Source organism: Mustelus asterias, chromosome 21 (assembly GCF_964213995.1).
Source record: "Mustelus asterias chromosome 21, sMusAst1.hap1.1, whole genome shotgun sequence".
NCBI classification, from domain to species: domain Eukaryota; kingdom Metazoa; phylum Chordata; class Chondrichthyes; order Carcharhiniformes; family Triakidae; genus Mustelus; species Mustelus asterias.
In genome coordinates this window covers 36,803,762-36,828,885 of record NC_135821.1, presented here as the reverse complement: position 1 = coordinate 36,828,885, position 25,124 = coordinate 36,803,762, and the positions used below count along the sequence as shown (strand labels likewise).

At 46.4% G+C, this 25,124-nt stretch overlaps 1 protein-coding gene across 4 annotated transcripts in view; it reads right to left on the bottom strand.

Moving 5' to 3' along the window:
- Positions 1-25,124, bottom strand: part of LOC144509221 (mitogen-activated protein kinase kinase kinase 5-like) — a 186,962-nt gene that overhangs the window by 106,188 nt on the left and 55,650 nt on the right. For all 4 annotated transcript variants that reach the window (XM_078237733.1, XM_078237734.1, XM_078237735.1 and 1 more), the window contains one exon: positions 22,325-22,495. In XM_078237733.1, coding sequence (XP_078093859.1) covers positions 22,325-22,495 — 171 coding nt within the window. The remainder of the gene's footprint in view (positions 1-22,324; positions 22,496-25,124) is intronic.

The window sequence follows — 25,124 nt, the reverse complement described above, 5'->3', positions numbered from 1 at the left end:
CAATGCACAAGTCCAATTACCCCAGTCCAACGCCGGCATCTCCACATCATGACAATGCACAAAGACAGATATTCTCGTTTGAATAGATAGTAACTCCCATCCATTGACTCTGTCTACACTTTCTGCTGCCTCGTCAAAGCAGCCAACATAGTCAAGGACCCCACACACCCCGGACATTCTCTCTTCCACCTTCTTCTGTCGGGAAGAAGATATAAAAGTCTGAGGTCACGTACCAACCGACTCAAGAACAGCTTCTTCCCTGCTGCCATCAGACTTTTGAATGGACCTACCTTGCATTAGGTTGATCTTTCTCTACACTCTAACTATGACTGTAACACTACATTCTGCACTCTCTTGTTTCCTTCTCTATGAACGGTATGTTTTGTCTGTATAGCGCGCAAGAAACAATACTTTTCACTGTATACTAATACATGTGACAATAATAAATCAAATCAAATCAAAGATACTCTATTGCGATTAACTGGTAATTCGAGTGTGAATACTGGTCAGAGAGCAAAATGCATTCAGTGCATTCCTGCACCGGCGGCTTGGTGCTCTCTGTCTGTCGGGCAGTCATCCATTCTCTCTATCGCCTGCAGATTCTTAATCTGCGGTGTGACCCCCTCCCTGTGCTATCCACAAAGCTCTCAGCCTCATGGTTGTACCTCAGTGACACTCGTTGTCAGTCACGCTCCAAAGCCCAGAGCTCCAGTTCCTCCAGCTGACCACACTTCCCGAGCACATGGTTGTCTCAGACGCGGAAAATCCCAGGGGTCCCCCACAGGACAGGATGGGCATTCCATTGGGATTGCATTTGTGCTTTTTCAGCACTTTGTAAGAGTTATCCAATCAATCACATCCTGCCATTGTTCCCCAGAGGTCAGCAATCTTTCCTTAAAAAACATTTGGCCAAATTTGTTTTGGAAGTTATTGGGTGGGATTTTCCGTACCTCGCCATATGTTTTGCAGTGGAGGAGGTGGCCTGTCATTGGCTGGTGGTGGGACTTTCTGGTCCCACCATCATCAACAGGGTTTCCCATTAAGTGCAACCCCACTGTCTGGAACCCGTGGCAGGGGTGTATCGATGACGGGACCAGAAGATCCCACCAGCATGAATGGCCGGAGAATTCAAGCCATTATTTTGTCCACTTCCACTACCCTTTCAGGCAATACAACCGGAACAGAACTCACTGGCCCTTGGCCTTTTTCCCATTAGTTTAAATCTGTGTCCTTTGGTTGATCAAAATGACTCTTTTAGCCAAGTGTTCCCTCCATTTGTTTATGGTTCCCCTGTTACCAATACCTCCCCCCTCCTTCAGGTCCCGTGCCCTCAGCTGGTGTTGGTGACCATGGACTTCCATTGGACTGGTCCAAGCTTAAGCTTGGCAAAGTGCTGCAGTGGTTTGCTGTTGCCGTCTGCAGTGTAGCTGACCAGGAAACTCCCCCACTCTTATCACTTTCCACCAGGCAAATCGGAAGAAATTAAAGTTTTAAAAGTTTATTTATTAGTGTCACAAGTAGGCTTACATTAACACTGCAATGAAGTCACTGTGAAAATCCCCTAGTCTCCACACTCTGGCGCCTGTTCGGGTACACTGAGGGAGAATTTAGCATGGCCAGTGCGCCTAACCAGACTGTGGGAGGAAACCAGAGCACCCGGAGGAAACCCACGCACACACGGGGAGCACATGCAGACTCTGCACAGGCAGTGACCCAAGCCGGGAATCAAACCTGGGTCCCTGGGGCTGTGAGACAGCAGTGCTAACCACTCTGCCACCCTGATAATCAACCTGCTTGGCCACGTTATGAACACCATTGAGTCCTGAAGTGGAACGTGAACCCAGAGTTCCAGGTCCAGACATGGGGACACTAATAGATCACCCCAAAATCCCTATGACCAATACCACGCAAATCAAATAAAAACCCAACAATTCAAAGCACAGACTCAAACCTGCCGCTTTGTGGTTACGTGAGGACAACTCAGCAGTGATATAAACCCAGCAGAGTGGCTCTGGAAAAGGTATGAGTAATTTAACGTCATCATTGTGTGACCGACTAAATGATTTAGTGTTTCCTCCTCGACAATTAGTAAATGTTACGGTCATGAGGCAGACACCAGACAGCACAACGCCTTATTGCAGCCACTGATGAAAGAGGCAAATGAAAAGTTGGCGATACACCACTCCCTGTCTAAAGGTGAGATCATCTCTCACTTCTGTTAGCGGAGTTCTATGTCCCCCACAGTCTGGAGACTATCTTTACAACCCAATGTTTAGATAGAACAATAAATCTCACAACATAGGAATGATGATAAGACTCCTTGATTTGTGCTCTGGATTCTATGTTATGTAAACACCAAGAAGAAGACGGAAGGAAGACGGAAAAGTATTCTAGTGAGGGAAAGCCTGATGAACAACTTAATTGAACTAAAATTCCCTGAGAGATTAAATTGGTAAAAATCACAAAATGTTACATCTTGCCACCTAGTTCCAGGGTATAAGAGACATTTGGGGGAAGAATAGGAGTTAATGATGGTTTTAACGAGCCTTTACAGCACTCTGAAAATAGAAACCTGAAGGCCCCAAGTCCAATGCTGGAGCTGCACTGTGTTTGTTTACCTCAGAATGAGTAAGTGGTAGAATTGTCTGCAGTGTCCCTGGGTTAGGGGCAACTCAGTCAGAATTCCACTCATTTTGCTGGGATATGCTGGGATAACTTCTTGTACATTCCTGGATGTTCCGACTGGTTTACTGAACAACTATAGATCTTGCACTGATGGTGCTTTTATACACTAAGAGTTTTAACAACACCAGGTTAAAGTCCAACAGGTTTATTTGGTAGCAAATGCCATTAGCTTTCGGAGCACTGCTCCTTCATCAGATGGAGCGGAAATGGTTGTAGAGATTTGCATTCTAATCAGTATTCTGTAACTTGATTTTGTGTCTCTGTGCCCTGTTTGAGAGCAGGTTTCCACTCCATCTGACGAAGGAGCAGTTCTCCAAAGGCGAATGGCATTTGCAACCAAATAAACCTGCTGGACTTTAACCTGGTGTTGTTAAAACTCTTACTGTGTTTACCCCAGTCCAACGCCGGCATCTCCACATGGAGCCTTTATGACAAGAGAAACTTCTGAGGTGTGGGGTTGGGAAGGTTAAACACGAGTTTTGGGTTACCTCTGCTCTGTCCTTGTAAGCATGGTGCCAATGGAGATAGTTCAGTTAAATCTATTCAATAAGACCACCCAAGAGGCCTATGATTCAGCCAGAACAAGGTGGCTGAGTTTCTTGTTAGAGTTAGACATTCACTTCTGTGACAAATGTTCACTGCCACATCAGTGCCAAAAGAATGGTGTCCAAGGTCTGTTCCATGCTGCTATGGACTACTACATCAACAGGGCGCTTAAAGGAGGCTGGCACGGTGGCACAGTTGATTAGCACTGCTGCCTCACAGCTCCAGGGAACCAAGTTCGATTCCTGGCTTGAGTCACAGTCTGTGCGGAGTCTGCACGTTCTCCCCGTGTCTGCGTGGGTTTCCTCCGGGTGCTCCGGTTTCCTCCCACAGTCCGAAAGACGTGCTGGTTAGGTGCATTGACCATACTAAATTCTCCCTCAGTGTACCCGAACAAGCACCTGAGTGTGGCAATTAGGGGATTTTCACAGTAACTTCATTGCAGTGTTAATGTAAGCCTACTTGTGACACTGATAAATAAATTTAAACTTAAGAATGTTAACCAACACTTTCAAGGAGTGTCGAGTAGGAATTATTAGGAAGTCAAAAAGGAATGTTGGCATTTATTGTGGAGGGGATGGAATTGTTTTTAATACTTGCATTGGGAGTGGGCATCACCGGCCAGGCCAGCATTTATTGCCCATCCCTAATTGCCCTTGAGAAGGTGGTGGTGAGCTGCCTTTCTGAAATGCCCACAGTGCTGTTAGGGACGGAGTTCCAGGATTTTGAGCCAGTAAGAAAGGAGCAGAAGTAGACAAGTCTTGCTGCATCTGTAGACCACACCTGGAGTAGAGTGCAGTTTACTTCTCCTTACCCAAGGAGGGATATATTTGTGTTGGAAGCAGTTCAGAGAAGCTTCACAAAGTTGACTCCTGGGATGAAGGGATCAACTTATGAAGAAAGCTTGTGTAGGTTGGGCCAATATTCATTGTAGTTTTGAAGAATGGGAGGTGAACTTATTGAAATGTAAGATTCTGAAGGAGGTGACAGGGGAGATGTTTTCTCTCATGGGGGAATCTAAACTGGGGAGCACAGTTTCACAGTAAGGGGTCTCCCATTTAAGGTAGAGATGAAGAGAAATTTCTTCTGTCAGAGGGCTGTAGTCTTTAGAATTCTCTACCCAGAGAGCAGTGGAGACTGGGCCATTGAACCTATTCAAGGCTGAGTTAGACAGATTTTTGGTCTACGAGGAAGTCAACGGGTATATGGGCAACAGGAGAGTGGGATTAAGATCACAACTAGATTAGCCACAAACTTATTGAATAGTGAAACAGGCTTGAGGGGCCGAATGGCCTACCACTGTTCTTATTTCTAAAGTTATGCTTTGAAGTATATCCTTCTATAAATGCTTTGGGAGATCCTGGTGTTGTGAAGGGTGCTATATAAATGCACATATCTCTTATTTAAAACCTGCATGTTGTAAAACTGACTAAAACTCCGAGATGGAATGAGGATTCCATTCTGTATAAGGGAGCAGCAGTTTCTGCAGGTTGGTTGGAACGAATCCATCCACTTGAATCTACACCGTTCGGCATTGGTTAGGTGCAGAGTCAGGGGTGCAAAGTCCGTCATTTATGTCAACATATGTTGGGCTTTTGTTCCCTCCTCCACAGTCAACGGGTGTGTCTGTAGTGGGGTGAAAAGAAAAAAAATCATTCATCTCCTCCCAATAACTAACAGCTGAGACAGTAAACAGCGGATATTGTTAATGTTCATCCTGATCTGCGGCAGGAACCAGGAAGGAGGGGCTAAATCAGGAGAAACAAAATACAGCAGAATCTGCAAATCTGAAATAAAAACAGTGCTGGACAAACTCAACAGGTCTGGCGGCGTCTGTGGAGAGAGAAACAGAGTCACGTTTTGACTCCAGTGTGACTCCTCGACAAGAGAAGCAAAGATTAGTTTCAATTCTTATCAAGGTAGAACCATAGAACCCTACAGTGCAGGAGGAGGCACGGTAGCACAGTGGTTAGCACTGCTGCTTCACAGCTCCAGGGACCTGGGTTCGATTCCCGACTCGGGTCACTGTCTGTGTGGTTTGCACATTCTCCTCGTGTCTGCGTGGGTTTCCTCCGGGTGCTCCGGTTTCCTCCCACAGTCCAAAGATGTGCGGGTTAGGTTGATTGGCCATGCTAAAATTGCCCTTAGTGTCCTGAGATGTTTAGATTAGAGGGATTAGTGGGTAAATATGTAGGGATATGGGGGTAGAGCCTGGGTGGGATTGTGGTCGGTGCAGACTCGATGGGCCGAATGGCCTCTTTCTGTGCTGTAGGGTTTCTATGATTTCTATGATTCGGCCCATCAAGTCTGCACTGGCCACAATCCCACCCAGACCCATAACCCCATGCATTTACCCTAGCTAGTCTCCCTGACACTAAGGGGCAATTTAGCATGGCCAATCAACCTAACCCCGCACATTTTTGGAGTGTGGGAGGAAACCGGAGCACCCGGGAGGAAACCCACGCAGACACGGGGAGAATGTGCAAACTCCACACAGACAGTCACCCAAGCCTTTCACAACTTCTAGAATATTCCAAACTGCTTTACAACCAATTAGGGAGTTTTGATGAGTTGAACGCCAACACTAATGCAGCCAGTTTGCACACAACAAGCTCCATGATCGCCGGCGAGTGTGGGTGTGCAAGAGTGAGTGTGAGTATCACTAAGTTTATATTGCCTCTTCTGATTCTTCCTACCAAAATTCACCACTTCTAAGAACATACGATCAGTGATAAGCCACTCAGCCCCTCAAACCTGTTTCAATTAGGTCATGGCTGATCTGTATCTCAACACCATCTACCCACCTTGATTCCTTAACCCTTACTACCTCTGCTTAACAAACATCTCGGATGGAATTTTCCCGTCCCGCCCACCACAGGAATTGTAGCGGGCAGGGGCGGACTATGCAAAGGTCCGTTGACCTCGGGCGGGATTTTCTATCCTGGGGTGAGCGTGGCTGGAAAATCCTGCCCCTCATCTCCCCACTCAGCATCATCTGCCATCTGGCAGCCATTTTCAGCAGTCCCGGCCCTCCACAAGCTCCTCACTATTTATTCCCTTCATTCCTACGTCCAATTGCTAATGTACATCAATAACATTTATCAATATATATAACTCCATGGCCTGGGGCTCGGCTCCTCCCTCTGTGACTGGATTGTAGACTTCCTAACCCACAGACCGCAATCAGCAAGGATAGGCAACAACACCTCCTCCATGATCATCCTCAACACTAGTGCCCACAAGGCTGTGTCCTCACACCCTTACTATACTCCTTATACACCTATGACTGTGTGGCCACATTCCCCTCCAACTGCATTTTCAAGTTTGCTGATGACACCACTGTAGTGAATCAGATCTCAAACCTCCTGGCTCGCTGCACTCCCTCTCATTCCTTCCCCGTCTCTCTCTCTCTCTCACTTTTCCATCCTTCCCTTTCCTTCGATCAGCATTGAGGATATCTTTGTACTATTTATTCTTCCTTTTCTTACTGAAAGCACTGCTGCCTCACAGCGCCAAGGACACGGGTTCGATTCTGGCCTCGGGTCACTGTCTGTGAGATGTTTGCACGTTCTCCCCGTGTCTGCGTGGGTTTCCTCCGGATGCTGCAGTTTCCTCCCACAGTCCAAAGATGTGTGGGTTAGGTTGATTGGCCATGCTAAATTGCGCCTTAGTGTCAGCAGGACTACACTTCCTAACCCACAGACCGCAGTCAGTAAGGATAGGCAACAACACCTCCTCCACGATCATCCTCAACACCGGTGCCCCACAAGGCTGTGTCCTCAGCCCCCTACTATACTCCTTATACACCTATGTCTGTGTGGCCAAATTCCCCTCCAACTCCATTTTCAAGTTGGACACAGATCAACTTGTTACAACAAGCAAAAGGGCGGCCTAAAAAATGCTAATTTCTAGACTCCCTGCATCACCTTGAGCAATAGAAAGAACCCTGGACACAAGGGGATTCATCGTCAGTAAAAAAAGAAACACTTCCAAGAAAGGTGATTAATTTAAAAGAATATGAGACCCTGGGCAAAAGGGAAACTCATCATAATTAGCAAACGGAATCCTGCTTAACAAAATATAAATCTCTAACCAACTGTCCTTTTTTTTCCCTCAACGTGAACTCCAAATCATTCAACATTGAATTTTTTAAAATCCTCCAACCCCCCAATGGATAACATCCCCCCCCCCCCCCCCCCCCGCCACACCCCCAACCAACCACCACCACAACACGAAACACCAATATGTATAGGGCACAACCAGTACGGTACCATCCCACCACATCAAATCATCTGCAAAAACAGACCTGCGGCACCGGGGAGAGGCTACAGGAGGAGGGATCAGGGTACAGGTGGGTAGAACAAGAGCCCAGCACACCGAACCATTGCCTGAAACGGACGTGGGAAACCAATGGGTGGAACCAGGACAGGGAATGCAGGGATGACAGGACGGAACTCCGGGGGGCCAATAGGGGAACAAAGGGTGGGAAATACAAAGACGGGGGATCCCAACCTGTACACCGAGGATAGCATCTCCAGGATGAATACAGGGGATTCCAGGGAAAGCATAGACGGGGAAGGCAGCCAACACCCCAACCACATGGGCAAGGGAACATCAAAACAGGAGGAAAGTGAGGGGGACGGGGATTACTCAATATATTGGGATTCGGGGAACACAAACATGGAAAGTCAGGAAACAGACAGAGGAACACTGAAAAGTCAGGGGACAAACAAAGGAACACAGGATACCCTATTAGGCAGCCCGGAGTTCTGGGGAAACACAAACACAAGCTCCACTGGAACAAGGGGACAAGATACAATCCTCCAGGAAAACATAATAGATCACGGAACCTGTACAGCTCAACATACAGCAAGACCCCCTCATGGACACACACAAACCCCAGGAGAAACCAAACCAGCACAGGCTATGGGGAAGGAACACAAGAAACAAAAAGGGGCAAAGATGAGTTTGGAACAACAGTAAAAATAGCATAGAGAGTGACCCAGGCAGCACACCACCGAGTCCACCTTGAATCAGAACCAGAGGGCCCCAGAGGAATCAAAAAAATTACAAAATACCTAATGACAGTAATTAAGCCAGCAGACATAACAAAGGACACAGAGAAACAATTAAAAGTAAATGCTGAAAATTGAACAAGACGCACCATGGAGATCCTAAAATCCCACTATGAAAATAATCTGGAAAGATGGAGCAAGGAATGGGAAGGGAGAGTAAGGACAGACTGCACTGAAGAGGTCTTAAACAGTGTTTAGGTGGAATAGAAGAAACATGGGGAACAGGGACACACACAGAACACTACAGAGAAACAGGGAAATCATCCAACAGATTACAGGTAAAAGAAATAAAAATTGGCGCAGCACAACACGGTGAGGCACATGGGGGAGGACACAGGAAGTAACGCAACAGGGCAACAGCCACTAACAACAGTAGAATGGAACACAGCAAGGACCTATAAATCACTGGGAACACACAGTGATGCATAGAGTAACACCAACCAGGGAAACATGAACATCATGGCACGACAGGTATACAGACGAAACAGATAGCGGGGTTGAAAATATGGCATCACTGACCATCCCACCAAACTAAGCGCACCCCAACAACCCACTGCACAAAAACAAACAGAGGACAACAGCACAGGACTGGGAAGAGACAGAACCCACCCCACCTATCCCCCCCCGAAAGACAGCCACAACCCCCAACCCCCCAAAAAAGACCCTGGATAGAACAGGAAAACAGAGTGGAAAATAACCAAATTAGAAGCCAAAAATACAGGAACCCACGAGGGAACCAACAGACATCAAGGAAACCCTGAACACCACAGGGAGAAAGAGAGGAGACATGACGATAAAAGGAAGCTCCAAATCTCACCAGGGATGAACTATTTAAAATGATGATTTAAAAAATTACCGACAAATTAGAACTAAGGAAAGGGCGGAGATGAGGGAAACGGATGACGGGACAGAGGAGGAACAGGAAAGGGGGCAAGGAATAGATAGATGGCAATCCAACACCCTGGAGCTAAAACAGGGAAACTGGGATACCCCCACCCAGTCACACAACAACACACCGGAAATCAATCCAACCGGACAGAAACAAAACGGCAACACCAACCCCCAGGAAAGAAAACAGGGACACATGCGACATCATAAACAGGAGCACTAACACCAGACCCCAAACACAATGGAGAACAAAAACCAGAAGGGACAGGAGTGTAACGCAAAACACAACACTCACAACTCCAAATCTATAAATAGGCAGAGGGGTTCCTAAACAGATAGAAAAACAGAATAACACAACCCCGGGGGAAGGGTGCAGCCCAATACCCGCCCAAGAGGACTCCCAGGGAAGGGACCAGGGGGGACGACAGAAGATAACCACACCAGCTCACCCCAGCAGGAGAAGAACAAAAGGGGAACAAACAATACAGGGATAGAGGGAAAACACCCCCCCACCCCACAGGAACAGCACGTAGAGGAAACACACAACCAAACAAGAACACTCAGAACGCAAAACCCAGTAATAACAAGACACCCAAACACACACCAAAAAGAGAGAGACTGGACCCTCACACCAATACAACCCAATAATAATCATGGGAGACTCAAACCTGAGTAGGATTGACCACTGCCCCAATGGGGCAACACAAATAGACAGCTTCCCAGGGGCAAAATTCACACGTGCCCAGGCAATCCTGAAAAACTACATTCCCAACCACACTCATCATATCAACAGGATCGACAACAGGAGCCAAAAGGGCCCAACAGCAACAAAACAGCTACAAATACTCCCAAGAATGGCCTGAGTAAAATTCCCCAATGCCCGCATTTTACTGGCAGCCTTGAATTACAGCAGGGACCTCCCTAAAGAGGAAGAAGCAACCATACTAGAGATAAATAAATCCATAAATACACAGGACCACACACCGACACTCAGCAATAAACTCTTTAGGGTGGAATGGGGTAACATACACTGGACAGAAGCCACAGCCCAACACATGATCTCAAAATGGTTGAAGGCTTGAAACTAAAGTGCACAGGAGCCCAAGCGGAGGAACATGCAACCAGGGATAACACATCCCCTAAGCAGGGCAACACAGTCATAAACCTGAGCACTATCTTCCAGATGACAGAAACACAAAGAAGGACCTTAGAGAAGGGTCTTTCCGATGTACCCACAGCAAACCTGAAACCCAGCCAAATGGGGGGAGATCTCAAAGACTTCTACAGAAAAATAAAACTAGTGGACTACTTTGAAGGGGGAGACTCGGACAGGCCCCCATTCACACCAAAATCCACTTGGAAACCCTCCAAGGACAAAATCAGCATGGAGACGCTAGAATTTATCGCAGCAACAAGGGTGAAAACAGCAAGGATCCCACAATTGTAAAATAAACCAAATCTCACTAAAATAGAAAGACAGGTCATAAGGGAACACAGGGAGAACAAGGGCATAATAATAAAACCGGCAGACAAAGGTAGCAACATTGTCTTCATGGCCAGACAGCAATATCTACTGGAGGCACATAGGCAACTCTACAACAGGGAACACTATGAACAACTAGACAGGCCTATCTATCGAGAAACCAGGCAAATCATAGGGGACATCCTAGACCAACTATTAGCAGACAAATACATCAACAATAGACAAAGGAAATATCGAGCAGGCCAGCACCCACAACCAGGGTCTTCTACATATTCCCAAAAATACACAAACACCCAGACACATGGACAGTACCCGGAACAGTACCCGCAGGCAGACCCATAGTATCGGACTGCGGCAGTGAGTCTTACAATATAGCCGAATATATTGACTACTTCCTGAATCCAATATCAAGGAAACACCCAAGCTACATCAAAGATACCTACCACTTTGTACAAATAGTAAACTCTCTGACAATCCAATCAAACAGCCTCTTATTCACGATGTACATTGAGAGCCTATACACAAATATAGAAACAGATAGGGGAATTGGAGCAGTAAGAAACGCTTTCTGAAGGTTCCCCAGGAAGACAGATCCGATGAGGTAATAATTCGATTACTGCACCTGGGAATGATTTTGAATTTAATGACAGGTACTACCTACAGGTCAAGGGGACAGCCATGGGTAAGACATTTGCACCAGCATATGCAAACATCTACATGGCAGAATGGGAGAACACTGCATTTAAGAAATGCCCCAAAACACCATTACTTTACTACAGATACATGGACGATATCTGGGGAGTATGGACACACTGAGGCAGAAATGAAGGACTTCATCAACACACTAAACAACCACCACCCATCAATTAAAATCAAAATGACAATACACAAGGACCAAATAGACTTCCTGGACACGACAGTGTTTAAATCACCACCGGATAATGCAAACACCTACAAACTGGCCACTAAAGTATTCTTCAAGCCCACAGACACACATTCACTCCTACATATACACAGCCACCACCCATAACAGACATTTAGGGACTTAGTAAAATCACAACTATCCCGCTTCTATCGCATGTGCAGTGAACAAACAGACTTTGAAAGGCAACAAGAACCATTTTCCAAGCACTTAAATGGAGAGGGCACACCAAGAGGTTCCTGAAACACCTCCAATCAAACTTGCTAATATCGAAAGGAGAAACAGCACAGAAAAAAGGGAAACTCATCACATCACGAATCATCTCACACAGCCCACGGGGCAGAGAAATATGTAGAATAGTCAAAAACAACTTTGAAAACTTAAAAAAGAACAGCAGAACCTTAGGGAACTACAACATTGTAGCAGCTTACAAACGACACAAAAATCTGAAGGACATGTTAGTCAGAAGGAGGATAAAACGACCCAAGGAGGGAAAATGCAGAAGCAAAAACTGCAAGACCTGCGAAAACCTGGTAACACCAGAGGGAATAAAAACCCACCACACTAACGCCAGAGTAGCACTAAAAACAAAAATCAGATGTGACCAACGCAATGCAGCGTACGCCATCCAATGTAAGGCATGCAAAATAATATACATAGGAGAAATGGACAACACACGAAGGGAAAGACTCTCCAGACACCTCAGTGCGATCAGGATGGAAAAGGAAAACAAGGCCATAAGCAGACATTTCATACAACGTGGCATTGAAGCCCTAACTTTCATGGGACAAGACACAAATTGGAGCAGAGCAGAAAGAAAATGAGCAGAGAAGGGGTGGATCTATAAAATGAAAACCTTATTCCCTAATAGTCTAAACCTAGGACACAGAAACACACAAACACAAGAACAGGGACAGATAAGGGCCTAACAGGGCAACCACCCAGAACACATGAATGATAAATAAACAGAAACCAATAACACACCCAAGCAAACACCACAGGGAGGAATAAAGGAACATAACACAACTGGGAAACCATAACAAACACGGGTCACATGTCAAGAGAAAACAACATATTAACAGGTCACAAACTATTAGGCCCCCTGAACACAAACACCAGCAAAGGCCTGACAACTCACAACAAAAAAAACCCCAAACAGACCGAAAGGTGAATCAAACATCCCCAAAATAACCCCATCCCAGACTTTTCCCAAACAAATGCCAATGAGGGAGCCGATGAGGAGTAGGAGGATACAAGGGAAACACAACAAGGAGGAGAAGGTATGGAACGAGGAGGTGGCACACGAGATCAACCCCGAGGACACAAGGCAAACAAGTAAGGGAGAACCGCGATAGACAACAGAAAAGCCAGCATCGTGAGAAGACAGACATGCAAGCTAAAGATATGAAATCATTTATGGGCAGCACGGTGGACAGTGGTTGGCACTGTTGCCTCATAGGGCCAGGGACTTCCGGCTTGGATCTCTACCTGTGCGGAGTCTGCACTCTCTCCCCGTGTCTGCGTGGGTTCCCTCCGGGTGCTCCGGTTTCCTCCCATACTCCAAAGATGTGCTGGTTAGGTGAATTGGCCATATTAAATTCCCCCTTGGTGTACCCTTCCACAGTAACTTCATTACATTGCTAATGTAAGCCTACTTGGGACACTAGTTAACAAATAAATAAATTGTCAATGAAGTAATTTTTGTATTGCCAACAAAAGGCTTGACCTCATGTCAAACCCATAAACCATCCGGATTGCTCCACCAACTAGTGCCCACACACCAATCCGATACATAGTACCCGAATCCACACCACATCATCTTGCCCACCACAACATAAAACACCCACAAAAAAATAAAAAGTCACCCCATCCCACCAGCTCCGGGAGCCCCCCCACCCCACCCACTCTAACAGACACACACTGGAAGCGAAAGTGCCAAGACATGGGAGGACGACAAACCGCCCTTCAACCCACAACCTACCCACCAACATCCTTATCAGGAAACCCCCAGGACATTTCCCCTCCTCTGACCTTCTGCCTTCCCCCAGTCGCCCACCTACTACCCCCCCGCCCCCGCATCCCTGAAAAAAACAGCAATAGACCTTCCCAGCCAGGAAACCCCCCAAAAAACTCTCCAACACACACACTATCTTGACATCCACCCCAGCCCCCCGAAACACGTAAAACCCGAACCTAACAGCACCCTCCACTAACACACACCACCTCCCCCCCCCCCAAACCACCTAAAATATGGCAGAAGCAGACCATCACCCACTTTTCCTCTTTCCCCCCCACCCCTTTTTCTTCCGCCACACGAGGAATTCATCACCCCACACAAGAAAATACTAACAGGAGTAATAATATATAAGAAGAAAAAGGCCCAGGAGACAAGAAGAGAATAAGCCACAAGATAAGGGCAAGGCATCACAGGGGGCAACAAGGGTGGGACGTGAGCTGAAAGAAAAGTGTCAGAGCACGAAGAAAAGGGGACAAGTCCTCTCTCTGTCCCACCCCAAAAACCTGTCCTGATCCCTCCACGCCAATGCCACAGTTAAGAAAGCCCACCAACACCTCTACTTTCTCAGAAGACGAAGGAAATTTGGCATGTCCGCTACAACTCTCACCAACTTTTACAGATGCACCATTGAAAGCATTCTTTTTGGTTGTATCACAGCTCCATGTGGCTCCTGCTCTGCCCAAGACTGCAAGGAACTACAAAGTGGCGTGATAGAAGCCCAGTCCATCACGCAAACCAGCCTCCCATCCATTGGCTCTGTCTACACTTCCCGCTGCCTCAGAAAAACAGCCAGCATAATTAAGGACCCCAAACACCCCAGACATACTCTTTTCCACCTTCTTCCGTCGGGAAAAAGATACAAAAGTCTGAGGTCATGTACCAACCGACTCAAGAACAGTTTATTCCCTACTGCCATCAGACTTCTGAATGGACCTACCTTGTATTAAGTTAATATTTCTCTACACCCCGAGCTATGACTGTAACACTATATTCTGCATCATCTCCTTTCCTTCTCTGTGTACGGTATGCTTTGTCTGTATAGCACTCAAAAAACAATATTTTTCACTGTATACTAATACATGACAATAATAAATCAAATCAAATCAATAAGATCAGTGGTCCTAATATCAATATCTGGGGAACATCATTGTATAATTCCCTCCAGTCTAAAAGACAACCATTCATGATATTCTGCGTCTGTCCCATAGCCATGCAATCTCTTTGGGTTTTAATTTTGCCCAGTCCATGATGTGGTATTCTGTCAAACTCTTACAATGCACCATGTAGAAAGGGAAATAACCCGAGGACCTCGTGGTCAATTAGATTTAAAAGCAATGATGTCTTTAAGAGTAGTGATCAACAAGGCCAGTACGAGGCTTACTCCCCAGCATTCCTCTGCTCTCTCTCTTTCAGTTCATCTCCAAACTCCTCTTTCCAAATTAATTATTTTCCTGACTCATACACTTTACAGTCTTTCCTGATTCAAGGCGATTAAGGTCCACAATTTTGTAAAGCTATACATCCTTGTCTTGGCCATTATGCCATTTTAGATAGCTCCCCGATCACAGGTGAAGAAGTTCTCAAAGTCCTGTGGCTCACATACCACATTCCTCTGTCATTTCGTTGTTACACAAGGCAGCACGGTGGCACAGTGGTTAGCATTGTTGCCTCACAGCGCCAGGGGCCCAGGTTCGATTCCCGACTTGGGTCAGTGTCTGTGTGTAGTTTGCATGTTCTCCCCGTGTCTGCGTGGGTTTCCTTCGGATGCTCTGGTTTACTCTCAGAGTTCCAAGATGTGCAGGTTAGGTGCCCCTTACAGTCAGGGGGACTGGCTAGGGTAAATGCATGGGGTTACGGGGATAGGGCCTGGGAGGGATTGTGGTCGGTGCAGACTCAATGGGTCGAATGGTCTCCTCCTGCACTGTAGGATTCTTTGATTCGACACATTACTTCATGTATATTACTGCAAAAACATTATACGAGAGAATTCCTCAATGTTATTCAACAGTGCTACATTTCAAATCATTCTCTGTTAATAGGAAAGCAGAAAATGCCTTGAATCGGGGAGATGGTAACTTATTTGTAATGTCCGCATCGTCGCCCTCTCCCGAAGCAACCCCATCACTGGGGAAAAGCCCAACTCTTAAATACAGTCTTCACTGAGCATCAGCTACTCTCAACTCACTCTGAAGCTTGGCTGGTTTACTCTGAAAGGGACCTGCATTTTTAACATTGCCACCATGGTGATATTTGAACTCATAGAAACATAGAAAAACTACAGCACAAAACAGGCCCTTCAGCCCCACAAGTTGTGCCGAACATATCCCTACCTTCTAGACCTACTTATAACCCTCCATCCTATTAAGTCCCATGTACTCATCCAGGAGTCTCTTAAAAGTCCCTATTGAGTTTGCCTCCACCACCACTGACGGCAGCCGATTCCACTCGCCCACCACCCTCTGTGTGAAAAACTTCCCCCTAACATTTCCCCTGTACCTACCCCCCAGCACCTTAAACCTGTGTCCTCTTGTAGCAGCCATTTCCACCCTGGGAAAAAGCCTCTGAGAGTCCACCCAATCTATGCCTCTCAACCTCTATTAGGTCTCCTCTCATCCTACGTCTCTCCAAGGAGAAAAGACCGAGCTCTCTCAGCCTATCCTCATAAGGCATGCCACTCAATCCAGGCAACATCCTTGTAAATCTCCTCTGCACCCTTTCAATCTTTTCCACATCCTTCCTGTAATGAGGCGACCAGAACTGAGCACAGTACTCCAAGTGGGGTCTGACGAGGGTCTTGTATAGCTGCATCATTATCCCCGGACTCCTAAACTCAATTCCTCGATTGATAAAGGCCAGCACACCATACGCCTTCTTAACCACCTCATCCACCTGCGGGGCCAATTTTAGAGTCCTATGGACCCAGACCCCAAGGTCCTTCTGATCCTCTACAGTACTAAGAGTCTTTCCCTTTATATTGTACTCCTTCATCCCATTTGACCTGCCAAAATGGACCACTACGCATTTATCTGGGTTGAAGTCCATCTGCCACTTCTCCGCCCAGTCTTGCATCCTATCTATGTCCCTCTGTAATTTCTGACATCCCTCCACACTATCCACAACCCCACCAACCTTCGTGTCGTCAGCAAACTTACCAACCCATCCCTCCACTTCCTCATCCAGGTCATTTATGAAAATGACAAACAGCAAGGGTCCCAGAACAGATCCCTGGGGCACACCACTGGTGACCGACCTCCATTTAGAAAAAGACCCATCTATACCCACTCTCTGCCTCCTTTGGGCAAGCCAGTTCTGGATCCACAGGGAAGCAGTCCCTTGGATCCCATGCCCTCTCACTTTTTCTAGAAGCCTTGCATGGGGGACCTTATTGAACGCCTTGCTAAAATCCATATAAACCACATCTACCGCTTTCCCTTCGTCAATGTGTTTAGTCACATTTTCGAAGAACTCCACCAGGCTCGTAAGGCACGATCTGCCTTTGACAAAGCCATGCTGAGTATTCTTGAGCATACTAAACCTCTCTAAATGCTCATAAATCTTGTCCCTCAGGATCTTCTCCATCAGCTTATCAACCACTGAGGTTAGACTCACCGGTCGGTAATTTCCTGGGCTATCCCTATTCCCCTTCTTGAAAATAGGAACCACATCCGCAATCCTCCAATCCTACGGCACCTCTCCCGTCTCCATCGACGATGCAAAGATCATCGCCAGATGTTATTCAACAGTGCTACAATCTCTACCCTCGTCTCCCACAGCAACCTGGGGTACATTCCATCCGGACCCGGCGACTTATCTATCTTGATGCCATTCAAAGATTCCAGCACAACCTCTTTGTTAAAGTCCACATACTCAATCTTTTCAGTCCACCGCAAGCCCGCAGTATATCCACCCAGGTCCTTCTCCTCTGTGAAAACCGAGGCAAAATACTCATTAAGCACCTCTGCCATTTCTACTGGTTCCATACAGATTTTCCCACCTTCACCTTTTATAGGCCCTATTCCTTCACGTCTCATCCTTGTACTCTTCACATATTTATAGAACGCCTCAGGGTTTTCCTTAATCCTACCTGCCAAGGCCTTCTCGTGACCCCTTCTGGCTCTCCTAATTTCCTTCTTTAGTCTCTTCCTACAAATCGTATACTCATCTAGATCCCTATCTTTGCCAAGCTCTCTGAACCTTTTGTACGCTTTCCTTTTCTTCTCGACTCGGTCCCGCACAGTTTTCGTGCACCACGGTTCCTTTAACCGACCAACTCCTCCCTGTCTGCTCAGAACGTTGTCCTGTAGAACTCTAGACAGACATTCCTTGAAAAACTGCCACCTCTCTTCAGTACATTTCCCCGAGAATACCTCCTTCCAATTTACTCCTCTAATTTGCTGCCTATGTCTTCATATTTCCCCTTACTCCATATAAACGCTTTCCTAGCTTGCCTGATCCTCTCTTTTTCCAATGCAAGCATAAAGGAGATAGAGTTATGATTGCTATCCCCAAGATGCTCTCCCACTGAGAGATCTGACACTTGTCCAGGTTCATTGGTCAGTATCAGATCAAGTACAGCCTCTCCTCTTGTAGGCTTGTCCACATGCTGTGTCAGGAAACTCTCCTGAACACACCTAACGAACTCCTCCCCATCCAATCCCCTTACCCTAGGGATATTCTAATCTATGTTTGGGAAATTAAAGTCTCCCATCACAACAACTCTACTATTATTGCAACTCTCCAGGATCTGTTTCCCTATCTGCTCCTCCACCTCCCTGTTACTATTGGGTGGCCTATAGAAAACTCCCAGCAGAGTGATCGACCCCTTCCCACTCTGAACTTCCACCTACAGAGACTCTGTAGACAATCCCTCCACAGCATACACCTTCTCTACAGCTGTGACACTATCCCTGATCAGCAGTGCCACCCCACCCCCTCTCTTGCCTCCCTCCCTGTCCTTCCTGAAACATCTGAATCCCGGCACCTGGAGTATCCAGTCCTGTCCCTGAGACATCCAAGTCTTCGTAATGGCCACCACATCACACTTCCAGGCATCGATCCATGTTCTCCCCATGTCTGCGTGGGTTACCTTCAGATACTCTATTTTACTCTCACAGTTCCAAGATGTGCAGGTTAGGTGCCCCTTACAGTCAGGGGGACTAACTAGGGTAAATGCATGGGGTTACGGGGATAGGGCCTGGGTGGGATTGTGGTCGGTGCAGACTCAATGGGTCGAATGGTCTCCTCCTGCACTGTAGGATTCTTTGATTCTACACATTACTTCATGTATATTATTGCACAAACCTTATTATTGTAATATGAGAGAATTCCTCAATGTTATTCAACAGTGCTACATTTGAAATCATTCTCTAATAGGAAAGCAGAAAATGCCTTGAATCGGGGAGATGGTAACTTATTTGTAATGTCTGCATCCTCGCCCTCTCCCGAAGCAACCCCACCACTGGGGAAAAGCCCAACTCTTAAATACAGTCTTCACTGAGCATCAGCTGCTCTCAACCCACTCTGAAGCTTGGCTGGTTTACTCTTAAAGGGACCTGCATTTTTAATATTGCCACCATGGTGATATTTGAACTCATGGAACAAAGAACAGTACAGCACAGGAACAGGCCCTTCAGCCCACCAAGTCTGTGATGACCAGATGCCCTTCTAATCTAATCTTTTCTTGCCTCTACATGGTCTATATCATAACACCATAAAATATAGGAGCAGAATTAGGCCATTTGGCCCATCAAGTCTGCCCCGCCATTCAATCATGGCTGATATGATTCTTATCTTCAGGCTTGACTGGCCGAATGGCCTAATTCTGCTCCGCCATTCAATCATGGCTGATAAGATTCTCATCCCCATTCTCCTGTCTTCTCCCCGTAACCCTTGATTCCCTTATTGATCAACAACCTATCTATCTCTGTCTTAAAGACACTCAACGATCTGGCCTCCACAGACCTCTGTGGCAATGAGTTCCACAAATTCACTACCCTCTGGCTGAAGAAATTCCTCGTCATCTCTGTTTTAAAGGAGCATCCCTTCACTCCGAGGTTGTGCCCTCGAGTCCTCGTCTCTCCCACAAGTGGAAACATCCTCTCCACATCCACCCTATCTAGGCCTCTCAGTATTCTGTAAGTTCAAATGAGATTCCCCTTTATCCTTCTAAACTCCAACGAGTACAGACCCAGACTCCTCAACCGCTCCTCATACGACAAACCCTTCATTCCTCTATGCCCTGCCTATTCATCTATCTATCCAGAAGCCTCTTGTTATAGAATCTGCTTCCACCACCTCCTCCGGCAGCGCATTCCAGGCATTCACCACCCTCTGTGTGAAAAACTTGCCCGTTACATCTCTTTTAAACTTTCCCTCTCTCGCTTTCAACCTGTACCCCCAAGTAATTGACCCTTCGACCCTGGAAAAAGAATCATTATCCACTTTGTCCAAGCCTGTCATAATCTTGTAAACCTCCATCAGGTCCCCCTTCATCCTCCGACACTCCAATGAAAACAATCCAAGCTTGCTCAACCTTTCTTCATAGTCCATATCCTCCAGACCAGGCAACATCCTGGTAAATCTCTTCTGCACCCTTTCCAATGCATCAACATCCTTCCGGTAGTGTGGCAACCAGAATTGTACACAATACTCCAAATGCGGCTTAAGCAAAGTCTCATACAGCTGCATCATGATTTTCCAATTCCTATACTCAACGCCCCGACTGATGAAGGCCAGTATGCCATAGGCCTTCTTGACCCCCTTGTCCATCTGAGTTGCCACCTTCAGGGAACTGTAGATCTGCACGCCTAGATCCCTCTGTATGCAAATATTTCGAAGGGCTGTACCATTTACTGTATACTTTCCTTCTGCAGTAAACCTTCCAAATCGCATCACCTCACATTTGCCCAGGTTAAATTCCATCTGCCATCATTCAGTTTTGTAAGAGGGAGGTCATGCTTTACAAATTTGGTGGAGTTTTTTGAGGAAGTGACAAAAACTTGACAGAGGAAGGGCCGTGGATGTCGTCTATATGGATTTCAGTAAGGCATTTGACAAAGTCCCACATGGCAGGTTGGTTAAGAAGGTTAAGGCTCATGGGATACAAGGAGAAGTGGCTAGATGGGTGGAGAACTGGCTTGGCCATAGGAGACAGAGGGCAGCGGTCAAAGGGTCTTTTTCCGGCTGGAGGTCTGTGACCAGTGGTGTTCCACAGGGCTCTGTACTGGGACCTCTGCTATTTGTGATATATATAAATGATTTGGAAGAAGATGTAACTGGTGTTATCAGCAAGTTTGCAGATGACACGAAGATGGCTGGACTTGCAGATAGCGATGAGCATTGTCGGGCAATACAGCAGGATATAGATAGGCTGGAAAATTGGGCGGAGAAATGGCAGATGGAATTTAATCCAGATAAATGCGAAGTGATGCATTTTGGAAGAAATAATGTAGGGAGGAGTTATACAATAAATGGCAGAGCCATCAAGAGTATAGAAACAGAGGGACCTAGGTGTGCAAGTCCACAAATCCTTGAAGGTGGCAACACAGGTGGAGAAGGTGGTGAAGAAGGCATATGGTATGCTTGCCATTATAGGACGGGGTATAGAGTATAAAAGCTGGAGTCTGATGATGCAACTGTATAGAACGCTGGTTAGGCCACATTTGGAGTACTGCATCCAGTTCTGGTCGCCGCACTACCAGAAGGACGTGGAGGCGTTAGAGAGAGTGCAGAGAGAAGGTTTACCAGGTTGTTGCCTGGTATGGAGGGTCGTAGCTATGAGGAGAGATTGGGTAAACTGGGGTTGTTCTCCCTGGAAAGATGGAGAATGAGGAGAGATCTAATAGAGGTGTACAAGATTATGAAGGGGATAGATAGGGTGAACGGTGGGAAGCTTTTTTCCAGATCAGAAGTGACGATCACGAGGGGTCACAGGCTCAAGGTGAGAGGGGCGAAGTATAACTCAGATATTAGAGGGATGTTTTTTTACACAGAGGGTGGTGGGGGCCTGGAATGCGCTGCCAAGTAGGGTGGTGGAGGCAGATACGTTGACATCGTTTAAGACTTACCTGGATAGTCACATGAGCAGCCTGGGAATGGAGGGATACAAACGATTGGTCTAGTTGGACCAAGGAGCGGCACAGGCTTGGAGGGCCGAAGGGCCTGTTTCCTGTGCTGTACTATTCTTTGTTCTTTGTTAGGTCTCCAGCCGATTTATATCCTGTTGCATCCTCCTCCAATCCTTCTCACTATCTGCTATTCCCCCAATTTTTGTATCATCTGCAAATTTACTAATCAGACCACTACATATTCCTCCAAATCATTTATAGATATTACAAACAACAGAGGCCCCAGCACTGATCCTTGTGGAACACCACGTGCCACAGACCTCCAGTTAGAAAAGTACCCTCCCACTGCTACTCTCCACTCTCTCTGCCCAAGCCATGTCTCTAAATCCTGGCCCCTGGATCAATAATCCAATAACACATGCCATTTAAAAGTACGATTCTGGAACAGATAAGTTAGGACAGGGTCAGAGGTCAAGTCTTTGGCTCTGGAAAGAAATTCAGATGCAAAGGGACAAGAATTCCCTTCCGAGTAAAGTATCGAACGGCCTCAGAGGATTTTCAGCCACCCTCAGAGTATTTCACCCAACCTACAAATTAACTTACAGTAATCACAAGCAGAGTGTCCAGAATGAGCTCACTTCTTACCAGTAACAAGACTTGTCTCGGCTGCCATGGTCCATGAAGTTGGAGCTGATGAAGATATCCTTGTAGATACGCCCGCATAGACAGTAAAGATCGGATGAGATCTGCTCGCCAGTCTCCACGACCGGCAGGATCACCGAGATTGCTCTCTCTCGATCGCCGGGTTGGTTCCGCCTATCAGAAAGATTCACAGTCAGAGAAAGCTGACCTGTGCCAACGGCACTGCGGGTCTTCACACTTGCTTCACAGACGGAGACCATTTGACCCACTGTTGCTGTGCCAGCTCTTTGAAAGAGTTAACTGAGTAGTCTCACTTTTTTTCCCACTCAGCCCCATAACGTTCTTTGCAAGTTTATATCCAATTCCCTTTCGAAAATTACTATTAAATCTGCTTCCAATTCCTCCTCCTTTCAGACGATGCCCTCTGGATCGTAATGATTTACTGTGTAAAAACATTTTGCTCATCTTCCCTCTGGTTCTGTCGCTAATTACCTTCAACCCTTTGGTCACTCAGCTGCCTGTCAGTTCAACCAATTTCCCCCTTAATGGTTTCAGGGTCGATTGAATGTATCTGCATGGTTAGGACGGAGAAGTTAGGGTTCATCTCATTGGAGCAAAGGAGTTTGAGGGGAGATTTGATTGAGGTTTTCAAGATTATGAAAGGTGTAGAAAAGGTAGGTAAAGAAAAACTGTTCCTATTGGCTGATATTACAAGGACTTAGGGGTAGAGATGTAAGGTGTTGGATAAGAGATGTGGGGGGGGGAGGTGGAATGTGAGGGAGGATGCTTTTTTTTCCCCCCACGCAGCAATTGGTAATATCTGGGACTCGCTGCCTATCAGGACGGTGGAAGCAGAGACCATCAATAATTTCAAAATGAAAGTGGATGAGCGTTCGAGGGAAATACATTTTCTGGGTTACGGGGATAGAGTGAAGGAATAACACTGACTGGATTCACTCTACAGGAAGCTGGCATGAATTTGATGGGCTGAATGGCCTCTTTCTATGCCATAATGACCTCATGACTACTCCATTGGAAAAAAACTCTCAATTTTGAACACCGCTATCAAATTTCTCTTTAACTCTATGGAGAATAATTCCTGTTTCTCTCGTCTCTCCACTTGAGAGTCACCTGACTAAGGGGCAGCGCTCCGAAAGCTAGTGGCTTTTGCTACCAAATAAACCTGTTGGACTTTAACCTGGCGTTGAGACTTCTTACTGTGTTTATCCCAGTCCAACGCCGGCATCTCCACATCAATCTTAGGGGAGACAGTGGTGTAGTGATATTGTCACTGGAGTAGCAATCCATAGATCCAGGGTAATGTGCCGGGAGCCCGGATTTAAATCCAGTTCGTGAAATTTGAATTCAATAAAAAATTTAATTCCAGAAGTTTACTGATAACCATGAAATCATTGTCGATTGCCGTAAAAACCCACCTGGTTCACTAAAGTCCTTTAGGGGAGGAAATCTGCCGTCCTTACCTAGTCTGGCCTACACATGACAGCAATGTGGTTGACTCTTGAAATGCCCTCTGAAATTGCCAAGCAAGCCACTCAGTTCAAGGGCAATTAGTGCTGGGCAATAAATGCTGGCCCAACCAGCAACGCCATGTCCCATAAATAAGAAAAAAATCCTTAGTCAGTCGGTGGAGTATGAAATAGACACTAATACTTTTCTTGATAATAGGCTTATTCACATAATGCAGCATTATAAACCTAACATTACTACAAACCTTGTGCCTCAGCAATCTCTCTTAATAACTGCTCTAGGTACTTCATTAAACAACACTGTCACCTGTAAATCTTAGCAATAGAACTAATGTACCATTAACACCTCCTTCAGACTGTCTACATTTTAACTGACTGAAGCAATAGACCTGCAACCATTAAAATGTGACTGATTGCGTAGCAGGTTAATGTGCTTTTAAATGAACAAGCTGCTTGTTCTTTAGTTCTCATAGACTCTTCACCGGTCACTTTCTGACTATAGTTGGTGAATATCCTAACCAGCAAGGGACCACCTCATCATGGTTATCTTACTAACAGCATGCTGAAGCATAAATGGCATGTTTTCTACAAATTCATCAGAGGGATATGGGAGTTACTGACAAGGACACATTTATTGTCCATCCCTAATCGTCCTGGAAAAGGCAGTTGTGGCCTCTCCCTGAATGACTGCTGCAGCGGTGGTGCTGTTGGATAGGGGTTTCCAGGATTTTAATCCAACAGCAATGAGGGTTCTTGGTGCAGGTCCTGAGCCAGGACTGTGCGTAACTTCAAGAGGAACTTGAAGGTGGTGACATCCCCATGCGGCTGCTGCCCTTGTTCTCCAAGGCGGTGGAAGTCATTGGCTTGGGAGTTGCTTCCGAGGAGGTCTTGGTGAGTTGCCGCATGTTTTGATGGTACACAATGCAGCCGGCGCAGCTGCTGATAGAGGGAGCAGTTGTTTAAAGTGATGGGGAAGGTGCCGATGACTTTTTCTCCTGGTTCAGAGCATTATGAGCGGCACAGTGGTTAACACTGCTGCCTCACAGCGCCAGAGACCTGGGTTCGATTCCCGGCTTGGGCCACTGTCTGTGTGGAATTTGCACGTTCTCCCCATGCCTGCTTGGGTTTCCTGCGAGTGCTCTGGTTTCCTCCCACAGTCCAAAGATGTGCTGTTTAGGTGGATTGGCCATGCTAAATAGCCCCGTAGTGTCAAGGGGACTAGCTAGTGTAAATGCATGGGGTTATGGGGATAGGGCCTAGGTGGGATTGTGGTTAGTACAGACTCGATGGACCAAATGGCCTTCTTCTCAACCATA